At 48.1% G+C, this 27105-nt stretch overlaps 2 protein-coding genes across 2 annotated transcripts in view; one reads left to right on the top strand and one right to left on the bottom strand.

Annotated features, from left to right (window-relative positions):
* Positions 1-15237, top strand: part of LOC308527751 (selenide, water dikinase 2-like) — a gene marked incomplete at both ends in the record, with an annotated part of 35091 nt that extends 19854 nt beyond the window's left edge. The window contains 1 exon segment of the mRNA XM_081103152.1: positions 14795-15237. Within this exon segment, the coding sequence (XP_080959278.1) occupies positions 14795-15237 (443 nt within the window).
* Positions 15238-18580: 3343 nt separating this feature from the next.
* Positions 18581-22860, bottom strand: LOC308527750 (lipocalin Can f 6.0101-like; the record flags this gene model as incomplete). The annotated part of the gene is made up of 7 exons (XM_081103151.1): positions 18581-18669; positions 19893-20000; positions 20179-20280; positions 20625-20735; positions 21441-21514; positions 22271-22407; positions 22765-22860. 7 exons carry the CDS (start codon positions 22858-22860, stop codon positions 18581-18583), a joined length of 717 nt encoding a protein of 238 aa, XP_080959277.1.
* Positions 22861-27105: the final 4245 nt, after the last annotated feature.

The following is a 27105-nucleotide window of genomic DNA, read 5'->3' as shown; positions in this document are numbered from 1 at the left end:
AGCCCGCGTTCTCCAGTTCCCTCTTCTAACATAGGAAAAGCGGCAGCGTCCTCTCAGAAGGTCATTGTGAGGATGAAATACCAGGAAAGGCACCAAACTGTGCCTGGCAGGCGTAACCAGCGCTGTTTGGGGTCACGGGAAGGTGACCCTCAGGGGCAGGACGGGAGAGGGGGTCCTCATAGTGGCTGCATCATATTGATGTTTCTTTCTGTCTCTCCCCTTCCCTTCCACTCTAAAAATCAATGGAAAAATGCCCTGAGGTGAGGATTAAAAATAATAAAATAAAATAAAACAAAAATACAAAAGAACTGGGCATCAACAAGCTAAGGGAACCGTGGGCCCAGGCCAAAAAAGCTCGTGACGCTGGTCTTGCCTTTCCTTCCTGCCCTCTTTACACCAACGAGAACAGAGAGGAGTCAGTTGGGGATCCTCGGGAGAGACTGGATGGCGGCTCTGGGGAGAAGGTAGGACCGGCAGGCGCCAGTGGGGACACGGGCTATTATCCAAATGCCCCGGACCCGGAGCTACTGAGAGATCCTCTGCTCCAGCTGTACCTGGGTCGGGTCTCCCCACCCGGGAGAGCTCCCCTAGGAACCTCTACCACAGCACAGGACCAGCTCTCCCTTGGGAGAGGGGAGCATTCTCTTCCGCAACTTCAGGTGCCCTCTTCCGAGCGAGCCCACGGAACTCCAGTGTCGCCTGACCTTGGCATGGATGGGAGAACCATCTGGGCAAGGCTTGGATGCGGGATCGTGGGGCATCATGCAGGGAGAGAGGTGGGGCTTGGGACCCCTGCCAGGCCCACCTGTCCCTGGCACACTCCTGGATGTCCCTGTCTCCTGCACACACTGGCACAAGCCTCCTTTGGCAGGTCTGCTCATGGAGAAGTTGGCGCAAGGTCTCTGCTCGGAGGGGCGTGCCAGCCACCTGGGAAGCCGACGTTCTGTGTGTGGGGAGCGAGGGAAGCACCAGCTCTGTCTTTGTCACTTTACAGCCATGAGATCTCATCCACGACACTGCCTCCACCCTCCACGGCACCCACGAACCCCTCGCTTTCCATTTCATCACCCCAACATAGGGTCCCCTCTGTCTCTCATGCATTTTTAGCACTGGATCCCACACTGATCAGGGACCACCTGTCCCCTACACCCCCCCCCCAACTTGCATTTTCCCTTCTGCCCCCAAACCACAACCAGATTCTGGAACCCACCTTCATGCACACCCCCCACATTATCCTGGGGCCCCCTCTCTCACTACATGCCATCCTCTCTCATGATCCCACCTCTCACAAGTACCCATCTCAGGAGCTCATGGGCTAAGGACGCCAGACGGCCATGAGCCTCCCTCTGGCGGGGGAAGACAGCAAATGAGTCAAGAACCTCTTGCCAGTTCAAGAGAGACCCCAGGAGACCCTCAGCAGGAGACGGAGACAGGATTGGGGACCTCCTAGCTCAGGGGGAGGAGCCCTCTACCCAGGGCAGGGGGTTAGCTGAGAACCCTGGGAACAAGGGGCCCAGTGCCTGTCACAGGCCAAATACAAGGAGGCCTCCCCATCCCGAGAAGCCTGACAGGAAAAACTGGCCGAGGCCAGGAGAAAGCTGAGAGAAGTCACTGTGTTCCTGCAGGAGCTAAGAAGCAGAAGTTAGACCGGACAGCAGCCCCAGGACAGCCACTTCTGATGGCTGTCACTCGCCTGAGGATGCGCCCAAAGACCACACCGCTCCCGGCCCTGCCTCCTGCAGGCGCATGTGGCCTGGGGTGTCCTCTCCCCAGCGCTGCTTCACCCACGTGGAACTAGGGGCCCTAGCTGTCCTGTCTGGAAGCGCATCCTCATCTGCCCAGAGCCCGTGTCTGCTTTCCCTGTAGCTCAGCAGTCTCGGGTGCGAGCCTGCCTCCTCCGTCAAGGTGGAGGGACTGCATCTTCTGCTCACACAGAGGCACTGGAGGGACCATGCAGCATGAAATTCCATCAATCCCAACTAGAAAAAGAGAAGCAGGAATATAGGCAGAGGCAAGCGAAGGCACCAGGTGTTCTGAGACAGTGATCACAGATTCAGAGCCAGGCCGTAGGGATTCTAGTATCTGAGATGACAGACTTGCAGACAGCTCTGGCCGGGCCTCGACAAGCAGCTGGGCAAAAAGCCAAGAGAGGAGGGGGGCCTTGCCGGTCTCCTGCTGACTCCCCAGCCTCAAGATCTGGGCGGGCGTGCACATGGCAGACAGGCGATTCGACAAAGATCTCACCCAAACTCGTGAGGCCAGAAAGCCGGGGTTATACAAGAACAACAAAACGCGTGAAGCCTGAAGCAGGAGAACTGGGAACTGCGGGAGTGCCTTCGGGTCTCGGTGACCCGCAGGGAGGCCAGGCAGCTCAGGGTGGCAGGACTGCCAAAGATGAAGCTGGAGACGCCAGAGCCCCGGCCGCAACAACTCTCTAGTCATCCGGGAAGCCCTGGTAGCGAGGAGCAAGGGCAAGAGGCCCTGGGAGCTCAGGTTCAGTTGGAGACACGTGCGGAGCAGCTGAAGAATCTGCTGAAGTAGCAGCAGGTGGAGAAAGACCAGTACGCAGGGACCCGAAAGGAGAGAAGGCCATCTGACAACAGAAGATGCAGCAAATGTCAGAGCAGATGTGCAAGTTGAGGACAGGGAGCACAGCAGGAGTCAGGCACAGGAGCTGGAGACCAGCTCAGCTGAACGGAGGAACCAGATTGCTGTCCCCCCACCCCAGGAGCCCCCAGCAGGGCCCTCGGAAGAGGAACAGCGGCTACCAGCCGAAGCAGAACAGCTACAACAGGCCGTCCAGGTGGCCACGGACAAGCTGCAGAGCTGCCTTGCTTACAGAGGCCATGCAAGGGAAGATGGAGCTGAAGGAGCTGGAGCAGCACTCATTCAGCTGTCTGCAGAGACAGGTGCAATCAGAGCATAGCACATTACCGCCCTTGACCAGAATCAGAGGGCAGGGCAGAAGGAGCGCCACCTGGAGGAGGAGGAGGACATTAGTGGCTGGCGAAGGACAGGCTGGCGAAGGACAAGGAGGACATGAAGGGGAAGTTCCTGGAGCTGCAGGAGCTGGTGGTACCCCTGAGCTGGAGGTGGGCCTAATGGATTGTGTGGCAAGTTCCTGCGGGCTGCCCAGAACCTACTGGGGAGCTCACTACAGCCCCCCCACCCCGCCCTACACAGTTGGCGCTGCTCATAGCCTGGTGACCCCTGAGAGGTGAACCTCGCTGACAGCTTGGAGCCGGGCCCTGTCGCGCTTGGGAACTCTACCTCCCTGCAGATCAGGCAGCTGCCCTGTGAGATGCAGAGCCCCCAGGAGTAGCCGGGCTCGATCGTGGGAATCTAATAACCAGACACTCCCCTGGAGAAGCGGGGCCGCGGTTCTGCCCCACCCAGTCCCTGCCACCCTGACCCCATCACCCTGTCCTATTATTATTGTAATATGAGAATAAACTTAGGTATTGATAGCATAGGACAGAGGAAGGAGGTGGGGACAGGGTTGATTAGATCCCTATTTGTTTTGTTTTATTTAGGACTAAATGGATAGAGACATAAAAAGGAAAATACAAGGAGGCATGTGTTCCAGGGGCATTGCCCCAGAGAACAGGAGAGGATCCAGAAGATGTGAAGCACAGGGCCAAGGGCGCGCCTGCCTCTGTGCAGAGCCCACGCCCACCAGAAATCAGAGGTGTTTCTAGGCCAAGGAGGATGTTCACTCTGAAGGACGAGTCAGTCATCGACCAGATCGTAAAGACAGAATGAGAGATTTGTGGAGCGAATGCAGTGAGAAAAGTCCACCCAAGGATGTCCCCGTGGCCCTGTGAGGACCGAATGGACACAGTTCCCCGTGACACAGGCTCCCTTCTTCCCTAAGTGGGGAAGGCGCCAGTTCCACATTTGCTGACCCAGGAGGGCTTGAGGTTGCACTGTCCCAACCAGTAATGAGAAGGTCAACGACAGAGTCACGAATGCCAGGACCTCTGAGGTTTCAGGGTCAGCACCTGTGTTTCAGGCAGCCATGTCCCACGCCCAGGGTCCCCTGCCTCGGGGAGAAGTCTCGGAGCCCAGGACCCAGAATCAGCAGAGACGGTGGAGACAGGTTCTAGCCAAGGGGAAAATGAAAACGGGATGAGCCGTTTGTCTCAGGGTCTTCATCCACGGAGAACAGGGAAGGACAAAAAGAGCCATGGTCCAGACCAGGCCATGGCAGGCTGTGTGCAGGGCCCCAGGCCTTAGCGATCAGAGCTGCCTCTGGGGGCCATGGACTGAGCGGGTCCCCAGTCACCCGGGCTTCAGCTGATGGGATGGGAGGATGCTTTTCCTCGCCATCCTGGAATTGTCCTCCACCCCATCCGCTCAGTAATCTCATCTCCAGAAGCAAATGCGTGCACACCTGTAACAAGCTACTGCCGCTCATGCTAGCAGTCACCTGCAGGGGGCGTCCCTGCTCACCCTCAGCAGGGATTCTGAGCCATATTGGTTTTCAGTTTGGAGGTGTATTGTTCAGGGGATCCCAGGATGTGGGGCTCAGGGCCTGGAAGGGTCCCCTTCAGTCTTCCTGAGGCTGACAGGGGTCTCCCACACCTATCATTTCTAGGCTTTGTCGTTGTACCTGCTCAGAGGTCCCGTTCCTTAAACTGTTCATTTTTTTCTCAATACATTTCCAGAAGAACACTAGGAAATACCATAAAACATCCAGAAGCTTCTCTTCTCGAGAAGTATAACTCCACCAAAGGCACAGATACACCAGACCTTGCCGTGCCCCCTCACCACCTTGAACTTCGTACAGCTGTGTGAAGGGGGTGTGTAATGAGATGACACAGGAGGACACAACTGAACGTCCCCCATCCAGGTGGGCGGGTGAGGATCAAGTAGCTTCTTATCTCACCGGGTTTGGAGGAGGGAGTTGGGGGCGCTGGCCCTGCAGTCTCAGTGGCAGAAGAAACAGAACCCGCCGGTGAGGGACAGCGGCCAGCGGCCCCCAGGGGCCCTCCCTTCTCCTGGAGGAGGAGTCCATCTACAGCAGGTCTCCTCCTCCGTCCTCCACAGAAGGGGCCAGAAACACCAGCTCTTCCGTTCGCTTCGAGGTGGTCGAGGTGGGGAGGACCCAGGGAGGTGGCTGTGAAGTTCCACGGACAGGTGCCTCTTACTTGGCAGCCTGTTTAAGGTTCCAAAATAGTCTTCCTCCCCCAACCCCAGGGAAGGCTCAGACACCCAGTGTGAGGGGCTCTGGGTGTGACTCTGTGTGGAGTGACCAGTGCCAGCTAGGTGAGACCCCCACCCTGGAGTGGGGCTGGAGGAGGAGGAGGCAGGACCCTTTACTCCTCCTCCTCTCCCTGACCAGAGGGTGAAGACAGGGGGGAGCAGAAGAGGTCTTATTAGCAAAACTACAGGAGGGGCGCCTGGCACGTACAGCTTTAAACAAGGCATCTCAAAGGAACCACAAGAAATTCAGGTTCCTTTCCAGCCCCCACCGTGGGGACTTACTTCAGAGCAAGGGACACCACATAAGACCTTTGCACAGGGCACACCTCCCGCCAACATCACCCCCAGCAGGGGGTGGGGAACATGAGTAATGTCCATCGCCACACGGACACAGTGCTGGGTGGGCACCGAGTGGGATGTGGGTCTTGCTGTGGTGGGTCCTGGGCTGACCGGCACAGGTCCTAGAATCAGGCCAAGTGCTTTGCAAGAATCTGCCATGTTTGTGGTTTAACATTGAATTTGACAATGAGGTCTCCCCACTGAGTAGGTACCGTGAGGAAGGTACATGCAGACTCTTCCCACCGGCTGGCTCCATGGCATTCCTGCAGGTCGAAGTGTCAGCCAGCCATCACTGGTGACAGTGTTTCCCTTGCAGCCACGCAAGGAGAAATGAGGCAGAGAGTGAGGAAAAGGTTTTGCGTGGCCAAGTTACCTGATGAGTGACAGGGACACTAGAGTGCAGGTTTGCCTCCTGGCGAAGTATGTGTGGATCCTCTCTGTGAGCATAAAGACAGTGCCTGCAGGGAAATTTCCAGGTGGGGTTACCCCTCTCTGGTAAGTGTCCTGAGCCCTCCTCACGCTGTTCCCTTGACGAGGTGCAGTATCCTGTCCTTGGTGCATACAGTTGGCCTTCAGGGTGAAGAGTGCAGTGCTGTGCTCTTCCTGTACTGATCGGTGCGGGGCCTAGAAACAGGACAGGGCAGGAACATTTAGCTGTGATGTCTCCAGTTTAACTCTGAACTTGACAATGAGGTCTCCCCGATGAGTACATACCTTGAGAAGGGAAGCTCGTCATGGAGACTCTCACAGGTCAAAAGGCCGCCAGACATTACTGGTCCATGTCGCATCATGATTTTCTAAAACAGAAGAGTTTTTAAATGTCCAACCTGGCATTTTAATAAATGATGCTTTGCAGACATTGATAAAACCAGAGAAACAAAAACAGCAGATCAAGTGGGAGTCATTTTGAATGTGATGTTTTACTTCTTAGAAGATCACAAGATCATGAAAATAAAGCCACACGGAATATAATTTTTGACTCTAGTTCTTCTATTTGGTGTGACACTTGGAGATCCATGTGGTTATGGCATGTGCCAATAATTTGTTTCTATATTTTCCTAAGTAGTTTTCTACTGAGTGAATATACCATAATATATATATGCATACCTGAGTTATAACCACTTTGGAGATATTATGAATAAATCTTCTGTAAATATTCATCTACACTAATAAAAGAGAAACATGGTAATTGGCGTACGCCCGCTACCCTTTTCATTGGCTAATCAGCGAGATATGCAAATTAACTGTCAGCCAAGATGGCGGCTGGCAGCCAGGCAGCTTGAAACTAACATGAGGCTTGCTTGCTTCAGTGACGGAGGACTCCAACGTTCCCCGCCTGGGGCTGCAGGCCTCTGAGTGGGCAGTTTAAGAAACATTGTAACAAATACCGCTGGACTTCAGCCAGCAGATTCGCAACATTGTAAGCAAAGGCCAGAAACCTACTTTCAGCCTGAGGCCTAAGAGCTGGAGCCAAGCCTCAAGGTAAAGCTGGCCCAGAATAAAAAAAAAAAAGAAAAGAATAAAAAGGAGCGGTTGGGAAATTCAGTCACTCCCAGCCTGAAAACAGCCCTCAGCCTCTCACCCAGACTGGCCAGACACCCCAGTGGGGACCTCCACCCTGATCCAGGACACCCTTCAGGGCAAACCAGCCGGCCCCCACCCATGCACCAGGCCTCTACCCTATATAGTAAAAGGGTAATATGCCTCCCGGCACCGGGATCAGCGTGACAGGGGGCAGCGCCCAAACCCCCTGATCAGCCCTGCGGCTCTGTGTGTGACAGGGGGCGGGGCCCCAACCCCCTGAGCAGCCCTGCTCTGTGCCTGGTAGGGGGGAGCTCCCCAACACCCCCCCCCCACGGGCCCTGCTCTGTGTGTGATGGGGTAGAGCCATAACCTCCCCATCGGCCCTGCCCTGAGTGTGAGTGGCGGCGCCCCAACCCCCTGATGGGCCCTGCTCTGTGTGTGACGGGGGCAGTGCCCCAACCCCCTGATTGGCCCTGCTCTGTGCGTGACAGGGGGTGGCACCGCAACCTCCCCATCGACCCTGCCTTGGGTGTGACAGGGGACGGTGCCCCAACCCCCCAATCGGCCCTACCCTGAGCGTGACTGAGGGTGGCATCACAACCTCCCAATCGGCCCTGCTCTGAGCCTGACCAGGGGCTGCACCTAGGGATTGGGCCTGCCCTCTGCCACCCGGGAGCAGGCCTAAGCCAGCAGGTTGTTATCTCCAGAGGGGTCCCAGACTGCGAGAGGACACAGGCCGGGCTGAGGGACTCCCCCTCCCCCCCGAGTGCACAAATTTTTGTGCACCAGGCCTCTAGTATATATTTAAGTAGACACTGTGTTCATTTCTTTGGTAAATAACTAGTAGTAGAATTTCTGGATGAAATTCAGAAATTCCCAACAGAGCAGTTATTTTATTTACCAAGTTATCTCAAGTAATTAGATAAAATCCTGGCCCAAGTAGACCCACAATAAATGTTTGTTGAATAAATAAATGAAGCCAATTTCTTTGACAAGCAATTAACTGAATTTTTACTAGGTACCAAACACTGCCCTAACTATAATATCTCCTTTAATTTTTCTAACAATCCTAACAATTCTAAAAATTAGATATAATTATCCTTATTTTATTAATGAGGTTCTGAGAAATTAACAACTTGCTTAAGATTACATAGCATGTTAATGATAGAACTGGATCCTAGTCTTTTAATTACAAGCTTTCATCTCTATTGTACATGTTCTAAGTAATATTGGGTGTATTGGGTAACCACTGAATAGAATTAACAGTGATAGGATTAAAAGCCAGATAGCATTGAGAACCATTTTAAGTAGCTCTTCACACCTAGTTTTATAATCTAATCTTTTGTCAAATTGCCATGGCCAGTACTCAGATGAGAATATTGAACTTTTGCAGGAAATGTTATTTTTCTGATATGTAGAACTGGGGAAATGTAGCCTTTTCTTCTTTCTTTTTAAAAAAATCCTCACCTGAGGATATTTTTCCCATTGATCTTTAGAGAGAGAGTGGAAGGGAGGGAAGAGGGGGAGAGAGAGACATTGATGTGAGAGAGATACATCGGCTGGTTACCTCCTACACGAGCCCCAAAGCAGGGGAGGTACCTTCCCTGAAGCAGAAATCTAACCTGGGATCCTTTGGTCTGCAGGCCGATGCTCTAACCACTGAGCAAGCAGCCAGGGTGAACTGTAGTCTTTTCATCAGAAAAACAGGCTGACAATCAGTCTGAACACCTGGGATTTCCACATGGTTTTGTCACATCTATTGGAATAACGTATTTGAAGAATGGCTTTAAAGCAAAATTATTGGTGCAAAAAAATTTATATGTACACAGATATTCACATAATTTGTCCCAATTGTGCATTTTTAAATCAAGAAGCAAATATGAACAGAGAAGCCCCAGATATGGTTTGTTCATTCTCTTTAGTTCTTAATTTGGTGGCTAGACTTTCAGAGTGAACAAAGGGAATATATTGCTCTAAGGCAAGGTATTTTCTTACAATGTATTCATACAAATCTTAAATAATCTAGTCAACCCTAAAGGATATTTTTTTACCAAAGTTCACCTTCTGGTGACCTCAGTTTAGAGGTTGTTCAAGAAAAGGACTAGTGAGAGTAGGATAGAAAGCTAAGCAATGTTGTAGGAAATGGTCAATTCTCCCTCATTTCAGGGCCCGGTATAGAAAACCAAGTTCATAATTATCTAGGCATTTGAATACTTTGAACACGTAACTTTAACCTAGGCCTTGGCAAATATGATTAATTTCATGTTCTTAAAAGAGATCATAAACCATGTTTTGTTTCTGTATTAGAAGCATTCCTGTTTCTGAAAGTGTTTTTGGTACATAAGGCCACAGTGTTTTTAAAAGCAGTTTCAGAAGAATCCATTGAAAGTAGAAAAAAAAGACTACTAGACATCCCACAGAACTGCAGGCACCAAAACAGCATTTCTGCTACTCCTCTGTAGTGAGCACCTGCAAAGATCTGGGAAAAGCCACCCTATAAATGAAAAGAAATGTGTGACATTTACTTAACTAGTGGTGGCTTACACTGGGGAAGATTAAAGTTTAAAGACTATTTTGTTCAATCTCACTATAATGAAATAAAGGAAACATACAGATTAAGGATAAGCTTTAATCTCTGATTATTAAGGACATAGTTGTGTTCATCTTATTGCGCTATATGATAAAAGTAAAATTTGAATTTGTAAAAAAAAATCACAAGAAATTTTTGACCTCAATGCTGGAGTGTTTTTGAAATTTGCTGTACATATAAGATACTATAAAACTATAGAGTTGACCACATAGTAAATGAGGCAAAGGGATCTGAGGGTTATTCATGTAATAAAATCCAAAATGAATATGCCATGCTACTAGGAAGCCAGGTGAGATCTGAAATACTAACGTGAGTTAAGAAGCAGAATACTTCTCTTTACTTTTTGATCGTAACACAGATGAACCCATGAGTCAGACTTTTAGGCATGTCTGTAATAAAACGATGTGTTAAATGATTGAAGAATGTCTTATTGACATTACTGAAACAAAAACATTTGGATCTGATCTCGCTTATGAAATTATTATAAATTGGAAAAAGGTGGTACTGACATAAAAATGCTAGTGGCTAGCTACATGATAAGGAACAATGGTGGCAGGTGGACACAGGTTGCAAAGCCCATTATTCCCACCAAAAAAGCCATTATGTCACACGTTTTACCCAGGCACAGGCTGTGTCTCTAACACGTTCAATCAGAAGGTCCCAACATTTATGTTTTCCCCTTTCTCTGAATTTGTCGGTATTTCTCCCCAGAAACAGGGAGAATAAAAACATGAGTACAAAATGTGATGGTTCTGAGTCTCCAATCGCCCCAATAAGTTGTAAAATGAGTCTCACTAAAATGTCCTATTAGGAAGTCAAGAATAAAACGATGGATAAAGCCCCCGTGCTGATTGCACCATTGCTTCCACATCATCAGAAAGTGAAACATTCTTCCATTTTACCCGTTCACAGAGGCAGCTAGGTCAGCGTGGACTCATGGATTGCTATTTCGTTTAATGTGTTTCCATCTGTTACCATCAGGTTTATTTTGAGGCTCCAACCTGCCCAGCGAGATCCCCTTCGAAGGGCATGAGCATCCTTTGGCCACGTCCCCTCCTGTGTGAGCACCTCCCAGCTACAGCAGATGCTCCCCACTCGTTGTGCACATTCCCTGGCACAGACCTACACCGAGTCCCTTCTCCGTGGAGATCCTGGTTCCCACAGGTGGAAACTGGTGTTTGAAACCACTCTCTGCACCCAAAGCAGGGAGATGTAACCGGGCTGGGCAGTCAGGGCCCAGAAAGGCGGCTTTTTACTTACCACTTCCTCAGCCACCAGGGGGTCGAGAAGCCTGGGCGGCTCCCCTAGGCGGGCACGACGGTCAGCGGCAAACGAGGCTCTGCTTCTCACTGTGGAAGCGGCGCCACAACCCCCTAGCCCGGGATGCGGGATGCCGGCGTTTCCCCGCACCCGCTGGGGCGCCAGTTAGCGCCGCGCGAGTCGGGCGCCCTCTGTTGGCCCTTGGTGGCAGCGAGCGAGGCTCCGCGCCTACAGTTTAGCGGTCACTGCTCGTCCCCTCGCGGTCCTCTCGCGGATCACAGAAATTCTCGAAGCTCCAAGCTCGATCCCTTCCCTGGTGTGTGTGTGTGTGTGTGTGTGTGTGTGTGTGTGTGTGTGTGTGTGTGTGTGTGAGAGAGAGAGAGAGAGACTGTGTGTGTGAGAGTGTGTGTGAGTGTGTGTGTGTGTGTTTCTTTCTATGGCTAAATTCATTTATTCTGAAATAAAACAAAACAAATAGAAGCCGAATCAACCCTGTCCCTGCTTCCTTCCTCTGTCCTATACTACTATCAAGCAATAAGCTTATCTTGTATTATAATAATAATAATAGGACAGGGTGCCAGGAGAGGGTGCTGGGACAGGGTGGCAGGGACGGGCTGGGGGACGGGGCGGGGGCAGCTGCCCTGCCAGGATCTCCAGTTCCCCTCATAGCTGTTCTGCGTTGGCTTGGAGCCGCTGTTTTTTCAGTCGCTCTGGGGTCAATGGCATTTGGACAGTTGCCTTCTGCACACCCACCCTGCTTCAGAGGTGACCAATCCAGTCATCCCACCCACAGCTCCGCTGCCCTCCATTAGAGACACAAGTACGTCCGTGACGTGCTTCAAGCCATCATAGGCCCATGTGCTCAGAAAGGGCTCTGGTTAGCTGATGGCCGCAGCCATCCTGTTTCCCTCTTTTGTACCATAAGGACCAAGTTGAAAATTTGGGCATTAACCATACCCAAAGCACTAGAAAACAGAGGAACAAGAGAACCACTTTAAAAAAAGTGAACTGAAAAGTAAAAGGGTATTTTTTTAAAAAAAAATAGATTTGCATTGATGTCAGAGAGGAAGGGAGAGGGAGAGAGAGATAGAGGCATCAACGATGACAGAGAATCATTGACTGGCTGCGTCCTGCACTCCCCTTGTTGGGGATCAAGCCCAAAACGCCAGGAGAATTGAACAGCGACCTCCTGGTTCATAGGTGGAGGCTCAACTACCAAGTAACACTGGCCAGCTGTTCCTGTGTTGGCCAGCACAGCAAAGAACAGTGGCTATTTGGGCGATTTTCCTTGAGATTAGGTTTCTTCAAGGTGAATGCTTCAAAACTGTTATGGGATGAATTGTGTCCACCGCAAAATCCGCGCATTCCAGCCCTTACCCCTGCAACATCGGAATGTGGTTGCATTGGAGACAGGATCTTTGAAAAGGTCTTAAGTTAAAATGAGATATTTAGGGTGGAACCTAATCCAAAATGATTGGTGTCCTTATAAGAAGAGGGAAGTTGAACACACACCGAAAAGGACAGAAGACCATGTAAAGGCACAGGGAGAAGATGCCTTGCTACAAGCTAGGAGAGGCCTTAAAAGAAATCAGACTTACCAACAAACAGGTCCCGAACTTCTCGTCTCTAGTCTAGAGCTATGAGAAAAGGAGTGTCTGTTGTCTGTGATATCAGTGTGTGGCTCTCCCTTGCGGCAGTTCTCGCAGACTCAGACAGGAACCCACCTGCCTGAACCAAATGAGCAAACCTGACTACGTGTGGGGATGTAATAGCTTTTTAGTGTTGAAATTAAGATCACATTTTTGATTCATGGCGCATTAGCTTTTACAGCTGCCCCGATAAATTTCTTCAGTATTTCAAACTTTCACCACACTAAGAAAATGTCCCAGCAACTGTTCAAGTACCTCCTGACCTTTCTATAACAAACTTTTGATTTTGCCAACGTGGGCTGAATGGATTTCAGATTTAATGGACAAAGTTTCCCGTTTGTGGCCCTTGGGCTGAATGTGTGCTGCAGCCTATTTTATGGAAAACGTTACTTGGGAGCCTCACCTCAATCTTTCATTCCATAGATTCTATGGGGGCAGTCCCGCCATGATGGCAGAACTGAGTGGCCACAGAGAATGCACACTCAACATGCTCAAGAGTTTTCTCGTCTTTTTATTTTTTTAAAGTATATTTTTATTGATTTTAAAGAGGAAGGGAGAGGGAGAGAGGTAGAAACATCAATGATGAGAGAAAAGTATTGATCGGCTGCCTCCTGCACACCCCTACTGAGGATCAAGCACACAACCCAGGCATGTGCACTTGACTGAAATTGGACCTGGGATCCTTTAGTCTGCAGGTTTACGCTCTATCCACTGAGCCAAACTGGCTAGGGAGAGTTTTCTAATATTTTACAGCAAATGCTTTGCTGTCCCTGGGGATACACGGTGTACCAAGCTGAAGTGGATGTAAACACCCAGAGGTGTTGATACACATGGGGATGGGGGAGGGTAGCGTCTAGAGACAAAGACAGAGGTGGCACTTTCTTTGAGATCCACACTCAGCACAGAAGTCATGGCCTCTGCTTGCTGCCAGGCAGGGGAAAAGACTCTGAAGTCAGCAACGAAAGAGATGCAAGGACCAACTTCAGAGGACTGAAGACTCAATAGGTGTCTCCTCCCATGAAGCCACCTCCTTCTCTGGGGTGTGATTGCCCTCCGGCCCCACCCTACCCCCAAGCACCTCTGGGAAACCCATACAAAGCCAGCCCTGGGCCCACCTGGTTATTGCCTTGTGAGCTCCTCAGGTGTCCAGACCCCTTGCTGAGACGGGAGACGTGGACCAAAGGGAAGGGGTGAGGAGTGGCAGGAAGCCTGGCCAGGAGGACTCAGTGGCTCCCCAGAGAATATGAGAGCATTTCCTCCAAGAAAAACCTGTGCCGTGGAGAAAAGGGAGACAATTGGCATCCTTATGAGAGGGGGGGACACAGAAGGTCACAGGGATGGAAAAAGGCTCCCACAGCAAAGGAGGTAGGATCCTAAGTTCTCTCTCTCTCTCTCTCTCTCTCTCTCTCTCTCTCTCTCTCTCTAGATTACGGGGTGGGCCAAGCAGCAAGGGCCAGAAAGTTTCACCTTCATACACAGAAAGTGAGGGAAAGCCAAGGTGAAGGTCAAGGTGAAGGCCGGGTTCCTTTTGCTTATGGGCTCTGCCATCTGAGGGCTATGGACCTGAGGGAGGGTTTCAGGGAGCAGCCATGCCAGGCACCGGAGGTGTGTGTGCGTGGGGGGGGGGGGGGGGGAGCTTTTATAAACCCGGGTCCAACTTAGACCCTGCACTACCCACTCTCCCCTAGACCTCCAGAGAGAGAGTTCAGGGACCTCTCACTCATTCCTCTCCTCTCCACCCACAGCCATCACCAGGCCCAGCCGGGGGCCCAGGAGCTCCAGGCCTCATGGGTGGGGAAGCCCTGATGGCCCCCTAAGCAGTCCCCACAAAGAAAACGGACCCCCAGAAGAGAAGGTGAGGGGACGACCATCCCCCACCCCAGGGAGCAGAAAGGACGAGTCTGACTCCTCCAGAGCAGGACATCAGGACACACGAGGTAGGTTTCTGGGCTGTGCCTTCCCAGAGGTGGGGGGTGGGCACCTTCCCTCAATGGCAAACCAGCGCCCAGGGGAGGGAGGGACGCACACTGACCCGGGGAGATGCTCCCAGAGCCCCCAGGGCTGAGAGGTGGAGGCCCAGTTCCCACCAGACCCTGGAAGGGCCCCCGGTCAGGCTTAATGGGGGGTGGGAGTGGGCGGGGGGGGGGGTGGGGGACTGGGAAGGGGTCCTGGGGACCTTGGCCAGGCCGCTCACACAAGAACACCTTCTGTTCTGTTTCCCACGCAGATTTGGCCCACCCTCCTCCAAAATTCAAGGGCAGCAGGACCCGGCCCCGAAGCCCAGCGAAGACCACTGGGCAAGGATGCGGCCAGGAAGACCCAGAGGCCAGGCCCGCCTCCCCAAAGCGCCGCCGCCATCACCACCCATCTGCAGAAGCCCGCGCGCCTCTGGATGTGCTGGTGCCCAGACTGTGCAACCAAGTGGGGGCGCTGCAGGTGGCCCTGGACGAGCTGCGGGCTCCGGGGGGCGCCTTCCTGCCCGGGCCCTCCCGTGGCCCGCAGCCCGAGGTCCAGGAGCCCGAGGCCTGGCAGCGCGCCTGGCTCAGCTGGCAGCTGGCGCACACGGGCGCCAACCTGCGATCTGCGCTCGCCGCGCTCGATACCCTGCTGGCCGCGCAGCCTGGGCTCCCCAGGCAGCTGCCCTGCACCCTCCGCGCCCCGCCGCCTTAGCGCCCCGCGCCCCGCCGCCTTAGCGCCCCGCGCCCCGCGCCCCGCCGCCTTAGCGCCCTGCTCCCCGCCCGAGTCCTCGCCCCGCGCCTCCGCCCAGAGCCCATCGGACTCCCTGCTGCCAACTCCGGTGCCAGGGTCCCAGGACCAGCTTCTGCCACAGGGAGACTGCCATCCCCCGGGAAACACCCTTAGGCCCGGGCCGGCCCACTGCCCCTCAGGGGGCCCAGCTCAGGGCCCCATGGCCCCAGTTCCCCCCGCACACAGCCTGGAGGGAGAGCTGCAGAGGAAAACATTTCTTCTTTGTTTTATTTTATTTTATTTTGTTTATTTTATTTTTAGTTAAATCTTTATTGTTCAGATTATTACATTAGTTACTCTTTTTTCCCACCATAACTCCCCCCTCCACCCAGTTCCCACCCCACCTCTGCCCTCACTCCCCAACCACTGTCCTCATCCATAGGTGCACGATTATTGTCCAATCTCTTCCCTCACCCCCACACCCCTTCCCCGCCCCACCAAGAATAGTCAGTCCATTCCCTTTCTATGTCCCTTATTCTATTACAATCACCAGTTCATACTGTTCATCAGATTATTTATTCACTTGATTTTGAGATTCACTTGTTGATAGATGTGTATTTGTTGTTCATAATTTGTATCTTTACCTTTTTCTTCTTCTTCCTCTTCTTAAAGGATACCTTTCACCATTTCATATAATATTGGTTTGGTGGTGATGAACTCCTTTAGCTTTTTCTTATCTGTGAAGCTCTTTATCTGGCCTTCACTTCTGAATGATAGCTTTGCTGGATAAAGTAGTCTTGGTTGTAGGTTCTTGGTATTCATCACTTTGAATATTTCTTGCCATTCCCTTGGGTGGCTGGGGTGACTGTGACTGCCATTGAGTGGGACCTTTTCCCCATCTGATATTTTCTTGTTTTATATGAAAAACAAAACCCGTTTAAAGAAACATAGGCGTGTGTGTGTGTGTCTGTGTGTGTATATATATATGTTCATTTATTTGTTTATTTTCATCACAGCCTGTTCCTTGAAGACAACTGTATCTGTTTTGGTTTGACCTGAGAACCAGTTTCTTTAAGGTGAACGCATAGAAACGCACCCAGAATCAAGCCTTCACCTCCACTGAGCACGCTGGGTGATTTGGGGGATGTTCTGTTAGGGAACACATCTTGGATTCTCAGTCCATTAGCTTCTTCCAAGTCACAATAAATTTCCTGAATATTCTAAACCTTTGCCACTGGGAGGCAGTGCACTTGCCAGTGACTTACTCACCTCTTGACTTATTCACCTGGTGATGTTTCTATTTAACAACTCTTGTTTTTACTCTATGCTTCGGTATCATGTCAAGTTATTCAGTGGCATACCTACAAGGCACACGGTGTAAGCTCACATACACATCAACAGAAGGCTTATGCATGTGTATACACCCCACCACTACCACTCCAATGCACACCTTGAATATTTCCACCGTGATCTTCAAAATAATCTCTCTGAGCCTGCACAGGCAGAGGGTGGGTGTGCCTGTCCGGGATATGAACAAGGAATAACCTCCCTGAACCAAGGCCCAGAGGACAGTGGACATAAGACCATGCTTCCACCACATTCTCTGATCCCTTTCTTCCTCTGACTCAGCTTTGGCCACACTCATGAAAACAATATCCAGGATGAGAGGAGAAACCAGATATAAAGAACTGGGTTTCTCAAAGACTGTGTGGAATAGAATGGCCAGCCAGCTTGGAATGTTCACTTCAGATTGTGCTTAGGAGAGTGACATTAATTCTATCTTCATCAAACCATACTAGATTACAATTCATTCTCTCTCTCTCTCTCTCTCTCTCTCTCTCTCTCTCTCTCTCTCTATTACTTTTTGTTTAGCAGCCTAGCTAGATAAACTAATGAATGCCCAAACAGATATTTATCATTCCCCACTAAGCTGGTTCCTCCGATTGACTGGAGTAAATGTTAATTGCATCCTCTCCCCTGCTCAGACCAAAATCCTTAGAGGCACCCTGTGTCCTAGCTCCACAGGATGCAAAGCGTTAAACCAGGTCCTGCATCAGTGATTTACTTTGGTGCTTCCCATAACTTCTGGGGGTGCATGCATGGAGTGGACCTGGAGTCTAGTCCTAGAAAGGTTAATGCTCTTCCAAAAAGACCACCAGGGACATACCTGTACTTGAAAGTCGGGGCTTATTGCAGCCAGGGAGTATGCTCACTCTGGGGAACTGTGGGTATCTCGTCAGAGCATGTTAGGGAGAACCTACTACAGGATTTAGGGAAGATCTAAGGAAGCACTAAGTTGGGTGTTGTCAGAAATCAGGGGCAAGTCTATGATTGAATACATCCATAAACCTTATTAGAGGGAGTGAAGATAAGCATGAGTATAAAGCTATATTTGATAAAGAAGCAGCAGTCACTCACTTTAGCTGAGAGAGGGACATGATAATCTGGTTTTATCTGGTTTTATGAGATTGTTTATGTCCAACAGAAACAACGGGGCCTACCTGTCACTAAGCTTATGTTCCTAATGACTGAGACAGACTTCGTGAATGACAACCCCGTCCCCATGTTGCTCTCTTCCAGGACCAATGTGCAACTTTGACACTGTGTTTATCATCGGACGTAAGGAAAGGATTATTAGTGGAGGAAGAACCTTAACTTTCCTTTCTTCAAAGCCCAGACACTCACCCCTTAGCCTCCTTGATGATTCCTGACGGTACCAGTACAGATGGCTAAAGATCTCTATTGTTCACATTTCCTGGCATCTCACTTAACACGCTCATGGTAGATAACAGCTCTGGTTGAAGGAGGTTTTCCAAGAGCATGAAAGGATGATGCTCTGTGCCACAGAATGCATGAGGTGGGGAAGCTGGGATGTGGAGGTTTGTCCTGAAACTTGGTGAGCCAGGATCGGCCTCAGCAGCAGCTGTCTCTCAATACTCTCTTGAGAAAGAGAATGCTGGGATCAGGCCAAATTGCAGGGCAAGTCTCACAGTTTGCTTTATCAGATTACTGAGAAATTGGCCAATCAAAGGATGAGCAAAAGCATAGGGACAGAGGCTGACTGCTGGGGAGGGAGAATCTTGAAATTCAGGAAGATTCGAGAGGCTAGAGGACCACTATGGGTACAGGGCCAGGAAGTCCCCTCTTTCCCTGGCCATCAGCCCCATGTCTCTCTCACACACAAAGACAATCATGTGACTGCAAGACTAATCATTTATTGATCAGGTATAGGAGGGTCTTATTCATGATAGAGCTCTGGGTATGGCAAAGAGAGTGGGGAATTTAGAGAAAAATTGATTGATTCTTGTTGAATTGATGAATCTGTCTAGACAATTAGAGAAGATCCTTTAGATTCAGAGATAAGGCCTTCTTGGATGATAGTGATGGAGATCAGGTCGCAGACCTTGTCATAGGCTGACACAGGGACCATGGAATGAAGATCCTGGAGCCCAGGTCAGGAAGCATTCACTCAGCACTAAACAAGCAGATGAGAGAGAACACAGAACTCATTAAGCACTTCCTGGGTTGAATTAAAGACAAAGAGAATTTTTATTACAGAGCAAAATGGTGAAGAAATGGATATCAGTCTGTACTCTAATCTGTGTTTCTTCCCAGAATAGGGGGAAGAGGTCATTGAATCAATGGCTGCCAAAAGAAATTAGGTCCGGCCTATAGCAAAAGCATGTTTTTCTATTTCATAATTTTCCCCCAACTGAGTCTATGAGAAAGAAAGAGGAATAATCAATGAGGGACCCTAGGCTGGTTTCTGCCATTCTCAGCATTAAATGTTTTAAGGAATTTTTGATAAATTGAGGAAGAATGGCAAAAACCATAGCTACCTGGTATTAAATGCTGACTTTATGCAAGCCATAGTTGCTCAGATATTACCATATATTATCTGAATAAAGCCCCACTATAACGCTAAGATAGGAAACAGATGAGGAAAGTTAGAGCCTGTTTTCCAGGTAAAAGACAACTAGAAGGATAGAGAGCTCTATTTACAAATCAGAAGTTAAGGATGTGCAGAGTTCAAGGAGAGACAGTATTACCAAATATTGGAGAGTGAGACCACACATTTTGGCCTTGGAAGATGGACAAAAGACAGAAATGCATTTGAGTTCCATATTCATACCCTTGTATTCTTTTCCTATTTCAAATTTTAAGTCTTAATGATTTTTAGGACTTTATCAATTACTAAGGCCCTTTCACCAGCAGGATATCCACACAGTAATTCTGCAAGGTACATGTCATTGTTTTCCTTTTAATTGCTTAGGTCATTTGCTCTACAGCTCATGGAGTGAGTGGGTCCTGAACCCAGGACCCCCAATTCCAAATTTCAAGCTCATTCCACAAACCTCTTTACCTAATTATTTGTAATCTTTTTTTAAATTTTAAATCCTCACCTGAGGATATTTTCCCATGGTTTTTAGAGAGAGTGGAAGGGAGAGAGACACAGAGACAGAAATATCAATGCGAGAGAGATACATCGATTGGTTGCCTTCTCACATGCCGGGGATCAAGCCTGCAACTGAAGTACATGCCCTTGACCGGGAACCCAGTACCCTTCAGTCCACAGGCCGATGCTCTATCCACTGAGCCTAATCGGCTAGGGCTTTATTGTAATCTTTGGACCAAACCCCTAATGGTGTTGGAAGGCAGTGGTCCCTGGGCCACCCCCTCTCCATCAGACATCACCAACCTGGAGGCTTGGGCGTCATCGCTCCCTCGGGACTGGAGACAGCGATCTGCAGAGACAGAGCAGAGCACAGTCCAACACCAACCCATTTATTTCTCAGCAGGAGATCAAATGATTTCCCAGGTCAGGACAGAGGGGACTGATTGGAGGTGTTACCTTCTCTTGCATTTCTCCACCCAGTAAACATGGGAATTTAGGAAGAGAAAACCAGAGATAGCTAAACTTACCGACTTCGGTTGCATCCAGTATGTTTTCCTCAGGAATTCCATATTCTTGACAAAGTTCCTCAAACCTTTCCTTGAGTTTTGGGCTCACATCTGGTTTTCGGGCTGTGGGAAAAGTGACAATAACTGCTGTGTCTTGTGTTCTTGGTCACTGAGGCTCTGGGTCTGATGGGGGCAGACGGATGGAAATGGATGGCACCAACTGGTGCTTAGGCAGAAGTTAGGGGTGGACTATAACCTGTCTTGAATTTGATATTTTTAGGATATCCTTCTGGCATGATGAAAGGTTTCATCATCTTCCCATCACTGAGCCTGAGGGATCACCCAAGGTGAGCCCCTCTCTTCAGAGGAGAAGAGAGCTCCCAGGATAAGATTGGGTGGGCTACTTTGTTCAGGTTTCCTTTCTCCCCCTGTCTCCCCACCCCAAAATGAGAATAAATATACTCTACCTAAGAGTATCAGCATCTCAAACTTTTGCTTATTGTTGACATTAATGAGATGAAAAATAATATAGTCACTATAGACCACTTCAATTATGCGAAATGTATTGAATCCAGCATCTGTGGAAGAAACAGAACACAGCTCAGAACTTCTTTGGTCCATGGGAAACAAGTTAAACTCTACCTATTCTCTGACACAGAGCAAATTCAAGTGCATATCCTGGAAGAGATAAAGAGTGATATTTAAGGGCTTTCATTGGTATCTCTCCGAGCTTCATATGGCCACTTCTAAGGGTAGAATCAACTACTAGTAGAAATTCCACTGCTCGTCATTGACCACTAGTGGTCGAAAAATTCAGCCACTTCCCCTTTATCATCCTCCTGAAGGCTATCCTGTCTCCCTCGGCCATCTCTGCCAACTATGTGTCTCTGTTCTGTCTACAAGCCCACTGGATTATATACCCAATATTCTATGTGGGCAACGTGCTGTGGCAATGGACACCAGAAACAATCAGAAAGTGGGCAGAGAATGAGTAGCTGTCCTGACAATGTATGTTTTTTGTCCATTTGTTTGTTTTTGCCCACTTTCTTTTGTTGCAGGTGGTACAAATGACCAAATTGCCATCGTATTCTGATAGTATTCTATACCAGGCATTGACTTTTACACAGAAAGTTCTCCCAAATTGAGGATATTGGCTATTAGATGGCCCCATTTATATAACATAAACATCAATCAAGAATTAATCAAGATCTTAAGAATGTGGGGGTTTAGTCAATTTCTTATGGTTGGAAGTGGAATTTACAAAGACATTTTTGTATACTTACAGATAACATTATATACACCATTCTCACTTGCTTGATGACAAAGCAAAAACATTTCAGTACACTCTCCATTGACCCTGTAAAACAGAATGACCTGATGCCCAAGAGATATTGATGGATCTGGCTCCCTCACACTCCACCTGCAACTTGAGTGTCTGATTCCAATTAACTGTAGAACATTTCTGGTACAAATTTGAAACAGCTTTTATTTACCTTATTTCACTTTATTTGCTACGTTAAAAAGGAGTATACTACTGAGTCACTATTACTCTACCACCACTTCACACTATTATTATTATTACCATAGCTACTTGCCTAGATAATTAGCTGAGTTCTCAGATGTGCCAGCCTCTCAGATAAGTGCTCAATAAACATTGTTTCACAAAAAAAGAAATCCATGAGAAAGAATTATTATCATCCTCCTTTACTCAAGGAAAAATTGGGGTGGAAAGAGACAAAATTTTTAGGTCATGCAACTAGTAAGAGATCACTTCAAGAGATAACTAAGCTGTTGATCCCCAATCCTATGCACTTAACCTATACTATATTGCCATACTACTTAACGATTCTGATACTCCTCAATCTCTGAACTCCTCTACTCCTGTTTAAATTTATTTCTGTCACCAATTATTATCTCTGAATCTAGAAAACAGGCAAATTCCTCAGTCCTACATTAGTGCCAGATGTGTGACTCTGATTTTGAATATAGGCCCACAATGCTGTATATACGTGCATGTGTGTGTGTGTGTGTGTGTGTGTGTGTGTATTTGGTGGTCCAAGACCATACTCAGGCTTCTGTTTTCCCTCTCCCAAGTAAAAGAGGCCATGCTTACTTTACATGAAATTTCAATGTCAGAGAAGAGTTGTCCCAGGCGTGGATAGATTCCATGAAACCCCTCATGACACTATCTTTTTCTATCATTTCTTTGACATCTGAGGCCAAGAAAACGGTATGCCACTCCCCTGAAATCTGCAATAAATCAGTAAAATGTTGTGTTAGAAAAGAAGAGTGAGACACCACATAAACATCTATATCCTTGAACTCTGGCTCATGGGCCTGGACTCACAGTGGTGATATGGAGGTAAAATTAGAACCCAGGTCAGTTGACTCCACATGAAAGGCTCTTTCCACTGTCCTCCAATGAGAATGGAGGTCTCCAGGTGTTATCACCTTTCCACATGGTACGAATCCTCTTAATCCAAGGTCAGAAACCCTCCCCCTTTGCCTAACATGACAAAAATCTCTTGGCCTCCTGTAGGGCCATCTTGCTTCAGAATTCCCCCAAACCACCCCCAAAGTCAGAAGACCCTATGCTCCCAACTCTACCTTTGATATATCGAAGTTGCTTGTCACAACATCATGGTTTCCTTCATCATGGGCACAGACCAGCGTCAGCCCCAGACACAGCAGCAGCAGCTTCATCTTGGGAGGGACAATTCTGACTCAGCTACAGGCACTTGGAGTGAGTCTTTCCCTGATGGTGCCTCCACTCCCCAGATCCTCTGTCTTTATATTCATTCTGGGTCCAGTTTGGTTTTTTTTGTTTGTTTGCTTTGTTTTGTTTTTTGTCCGTGAGGCAGCACCTTTTCTCCTCCCACTCCAGGCATGGTCTGTATTCATTGATGTGACGCCAAGATTTTCCTTTCAATCTCATCTCTATTAGATCTACTTATGCCCTGAAATTAATCAAAAGGAACACTTAAAAAATAAATAAAAATATTGGATGTCATAAAAGGTTGCCTGAGTTTTGGAACCTGAGTTAACTGTGAAATCAGAAAGCCAATTATGTGTCAGGAATGGAGTAGAACTGAGAAATACAGTGTGTGGAAAATCCATGCTCCACCAAGCACAAGTGAGTTACACCATTTTAACTGGTCTCAGAAGCAAAGAAATTGTCCCTACTAAAGATGATAGGACCTATCACAAAGCATTCAGAGAGAGTAGATTAGACTAAGGTTTAATACAATAATGTCTTGAAGGTATGGTGTCTGGTATTGAGGACATTTTTAATCCTGTGTTCTTGTTGTCTGAGTTCAACCACATGAATGAACAAATGTTTAATTACTTCATATACCTCGCTTCATACAATAGACCTCCTAAGAGAAGTGGAGAAGTAGAAGTTGTCATCCCTTTCTTCAAACAACCTTCAATGAAGGTGGGGAAATGCTTTATATACTTAATAAACACTTCATTCTACAAGCATATGAACTAACCCAACAAAGTGGGGCCAAGTCCAGAACATCGTGGGTCAGAAAAAGGGGTGATGCTGGGGAGGTGACATCATGTCGAAAGTGCTTAAGAACACAGGCTTTGAAGTCATGTAGACTGGGGTTTCAGTCCAATCTCTGTCATCTTGAAGCCATGAGGACAAATTTAACCTCTCAGAGCCTTAGTGTCCTCTTAATGGGGATAATCGTACCTGTCGATAGATTGCTATGGGGATTTAGTGGGATGGTGTGAGAAGAACCCTCAGACTAATGTCTGGCACAACTGGGCTGGTGGAATCAGAATTATTCCTGGGGAGGTGGATCTTGGGGGAGGTCTTGAAGGTTAGGCAGGTGTGGAGATGTGGAGAGCATGTGGGAAGGGGATTCCTGGGAAAGGAATGTTGTGATTTAGGATCCTTTGCCTGCTGCTGGGGCTTGTTAAAAGCTATGGCTCATTCATGACTTGTGCTAATGGTTCCCTTTTGCACCCCCCAACTCAGAAAGAGGCCAGTATCATGGGAGGACCGGGCACAAGGCAGTGAATGTAGGAACTGTGGCATTCTATCTGCAGCCTGCTTTCCAAAGTCACCCCAGCCCCTTGTGTAATCATTCCTAGTTCATGCTCAACCAATATCCAGTCACTGGTATTTTGAGGTCTATCTAACTTTAGGCCCCATGTATGGGCTGTTGGCTGTCCTGCCCCTGAGATAGAGGAACTGAGTTTGACAAATGTTGGCAAAGGCTGTGCACTTCATTTTGTCTAGTTCATTCTCTCCAAGAGCAACCAGGTTTACAAGATGAACTGGGCTACAATGCTGAGGGGAGAGTCAGCTACCCTTGCTGCCCCACCATCTGTATCCCATCCCTCCAACTTCCTAATTCTCCCCCCACATCAAAGCGTCATATTGCAAGCGCCATATCTGCTTCTGGTGGTGACATCTTTCTTTTCACCTTTGTACCTACCGTAGCACCTGGTACACAGTATCACCTTTGGAATGATTGTACACGTACTCTTATATAGAAGCTCCAGGTGTTTTTGTTATTAGAAGGAATATTATAGAAAATTCTTTTGTAAATGGGAATATTACTTTTGGGAAGTGACCTCCGAATTTATATTATTGGGTGACAGGAGTAAAGGGAGGATAGGACTGAAGTCTAGCATCAGAAATCTATGTTATGGAGGATCTTATCTACTCAGATATGAGTTGACTATTCCCCACCCTGATTATTCACTTTCATTTCAACTCTCCCCAGTTTTTTTGTGGTTTTTTTTGGGGGGGGGGAGGGGTTGGCATTCAGTGTAAGCTTAGCCAGTGAAGCCCGTAAGCACCGAGACAGTAAAGTCAGGGCTGCACAAAAGCTGTGAGCATCCAGGTAGGGGCTTGGTGAAAGAAAACCAGACAAAACCAAAGCTGAAGGAATATTAAATCATTCAAAAGTGATTCTTAGCTTTACAATAGGATTCTTAGAGTAGATATTAAACAATGCTCATGCACTGCATTTAAATATTTGTGGTAAGAGTGTGGATTAACAGCCTAAAATTACTCTAACAACTTATAGGTGACCAATAAATATCACAGTTCAATGAATTATTGATTTTTATATTAGGGAGGATGGTAAATGTAGAGGTGGGGAAAGAAAAAAAAAGTAACTCTTGATGTTAGCATCTCCCAGATGATAGTGTAAGTACATGGGATAAGGATTCATTTACAAAAGTTCACTTGGCCACCCATCAACAGGGAACACCTTTGTTGTCCAACACAAGATACACAGATACAACCTTTGACTGCACAGTAACTTTGTGTGTGGTGCAGCAAGCTGCTTTAAGAGATGATGCAATAACAAGACTTTTGAAAAATAATGATTCAACTGAATTCAACCACCATTACCAAATGCCTACTCTATACTAGGTCTGTACCGGGCATTTTGAGGGTTAAAGAGATAAATAAGATAGAGGCTGTGCCCTCCAGAAACTCCTGGTCAGTGTGAGGATGGTTTGAAAACAATCTAATTTTGAGGTAGAAAGTTTTAAAAATTAAAGCCTGACCACCTAATTCCAGGTATGAAACCAGAAGAATTTTTCCCTCCAGATGAGCAGAGCCTTCCCTAAGGGACACACGCCTTAGTGGGCTCTGGTCCTCTCCTGGTCCAGTGGAGAGGGTAAGGGGGCACGGAGGTCTCCTGCAAGTAAAGGTTTGTGGAAAAATGAGTGGGAGTTGGGTTGTTCAGCCAGCCTATGGACCCCAAGGAAACCAACTCCTTCCTGTCTGCCAGGGGACAAGCAGCACTTCTGAGGAGCCAGTCTCAACCAGCACCATCGTAGCAGGTGGACCAAGCATCCATCCTGTCTTCTGAGACCACCCTGGGGAGGTAGCCTTTGGACCTTCCCTTTTATGGTACCTAATGAATGTGGTCCTCATTGCTGTTAACAATAGTCAACCACTCCATGGATGAGCTTCCTGGGCCCAAAATATCTACCAATATTTTAAGAACAGAGAGCTAACATTACATCATATTCCCACATTTTAATCATGGTAAGTGAATCCAAACTCTTGTATTACAATCAATTTGCAACAGCTACTTTTATAATGAAGGCCCTTAGACTTGAATGAACTTAGAAACAATCTGGTAATCAAAGAAAACAGGTTGTATTCAAAGTCATCTTTGTTCAAGCATGAGCTCCTACCATAATCCACTCATCAAGGCAAATAGTTATTATGGGGATTTGTCTGCATCAGTACAAATGTCATGTGTCCAGGGGCCGGATATTTAAAAATAATATTTTGACTTCAGAAACAGAGTACGAACTCAGTGAATATTAGCTAACGTGCTTTGTAAATATTATTTCATATAATCCTCAGAGTAGCTCTATATGATAGATGCTAGTAACCTCTTTTACAGAGGTATGAACTAAGACCCATAGAGGTTAAGTAAACATACCAAGATCACACAACTAGTATGTGGAAAACCCACATTTAAACCCAACACTGTCTAATCCAAGAGTCCCTACTCTTATTCACTCGAGGCTTTGATTTTTTGTTTTTAATTCTCACCTGAGAATATTTTTTCCATTGATTTTTTTCAGAGTGAAGGGAAGGAGGGAGGTGGAAAGAGAGAGAGAGAGAAACATCGATGTGAGAGAGGTACATTGATATGTTATCTCCGGCACACACCCCAACCAGGGCTGGGGATCAAACCTGCAACCCAGGTATGTGTCCTTGACCAGGAATCAACCCGATGCACCAACCACTGAGAAACACCAGCCAGGGCGAGGCTTGATGTGTCTGACACGAAGGACAGATGGAATAGGAATAAGTAATGAACCTCAGAGGTGTCTGCCTGGTAGTTGATACTAAAAAGTTGCATGTGGATTTTTCAAAAGCGTGGTACCATGGGTGTAGCTGCAAGAGTCTGATCAAGAGAAGGGCAAGTAACAACCATCTCTTGGTAAATACATATT

This window comes from Myotis nattereri, assembly GCF_964212035.1.
Source record: "Myotis nattereri genome assembly, chromosome: 12".
NCBI lineage: Eukaryota > Metazoa > Chordata > Mammalia > Chiroptera > Vespertilionidae > Myotis > Myotis nattereri.
Note: the sequence above shows the minus strand (reverse complement) of the source record. Positions and strands in the feature narration are given on the sequence as shown.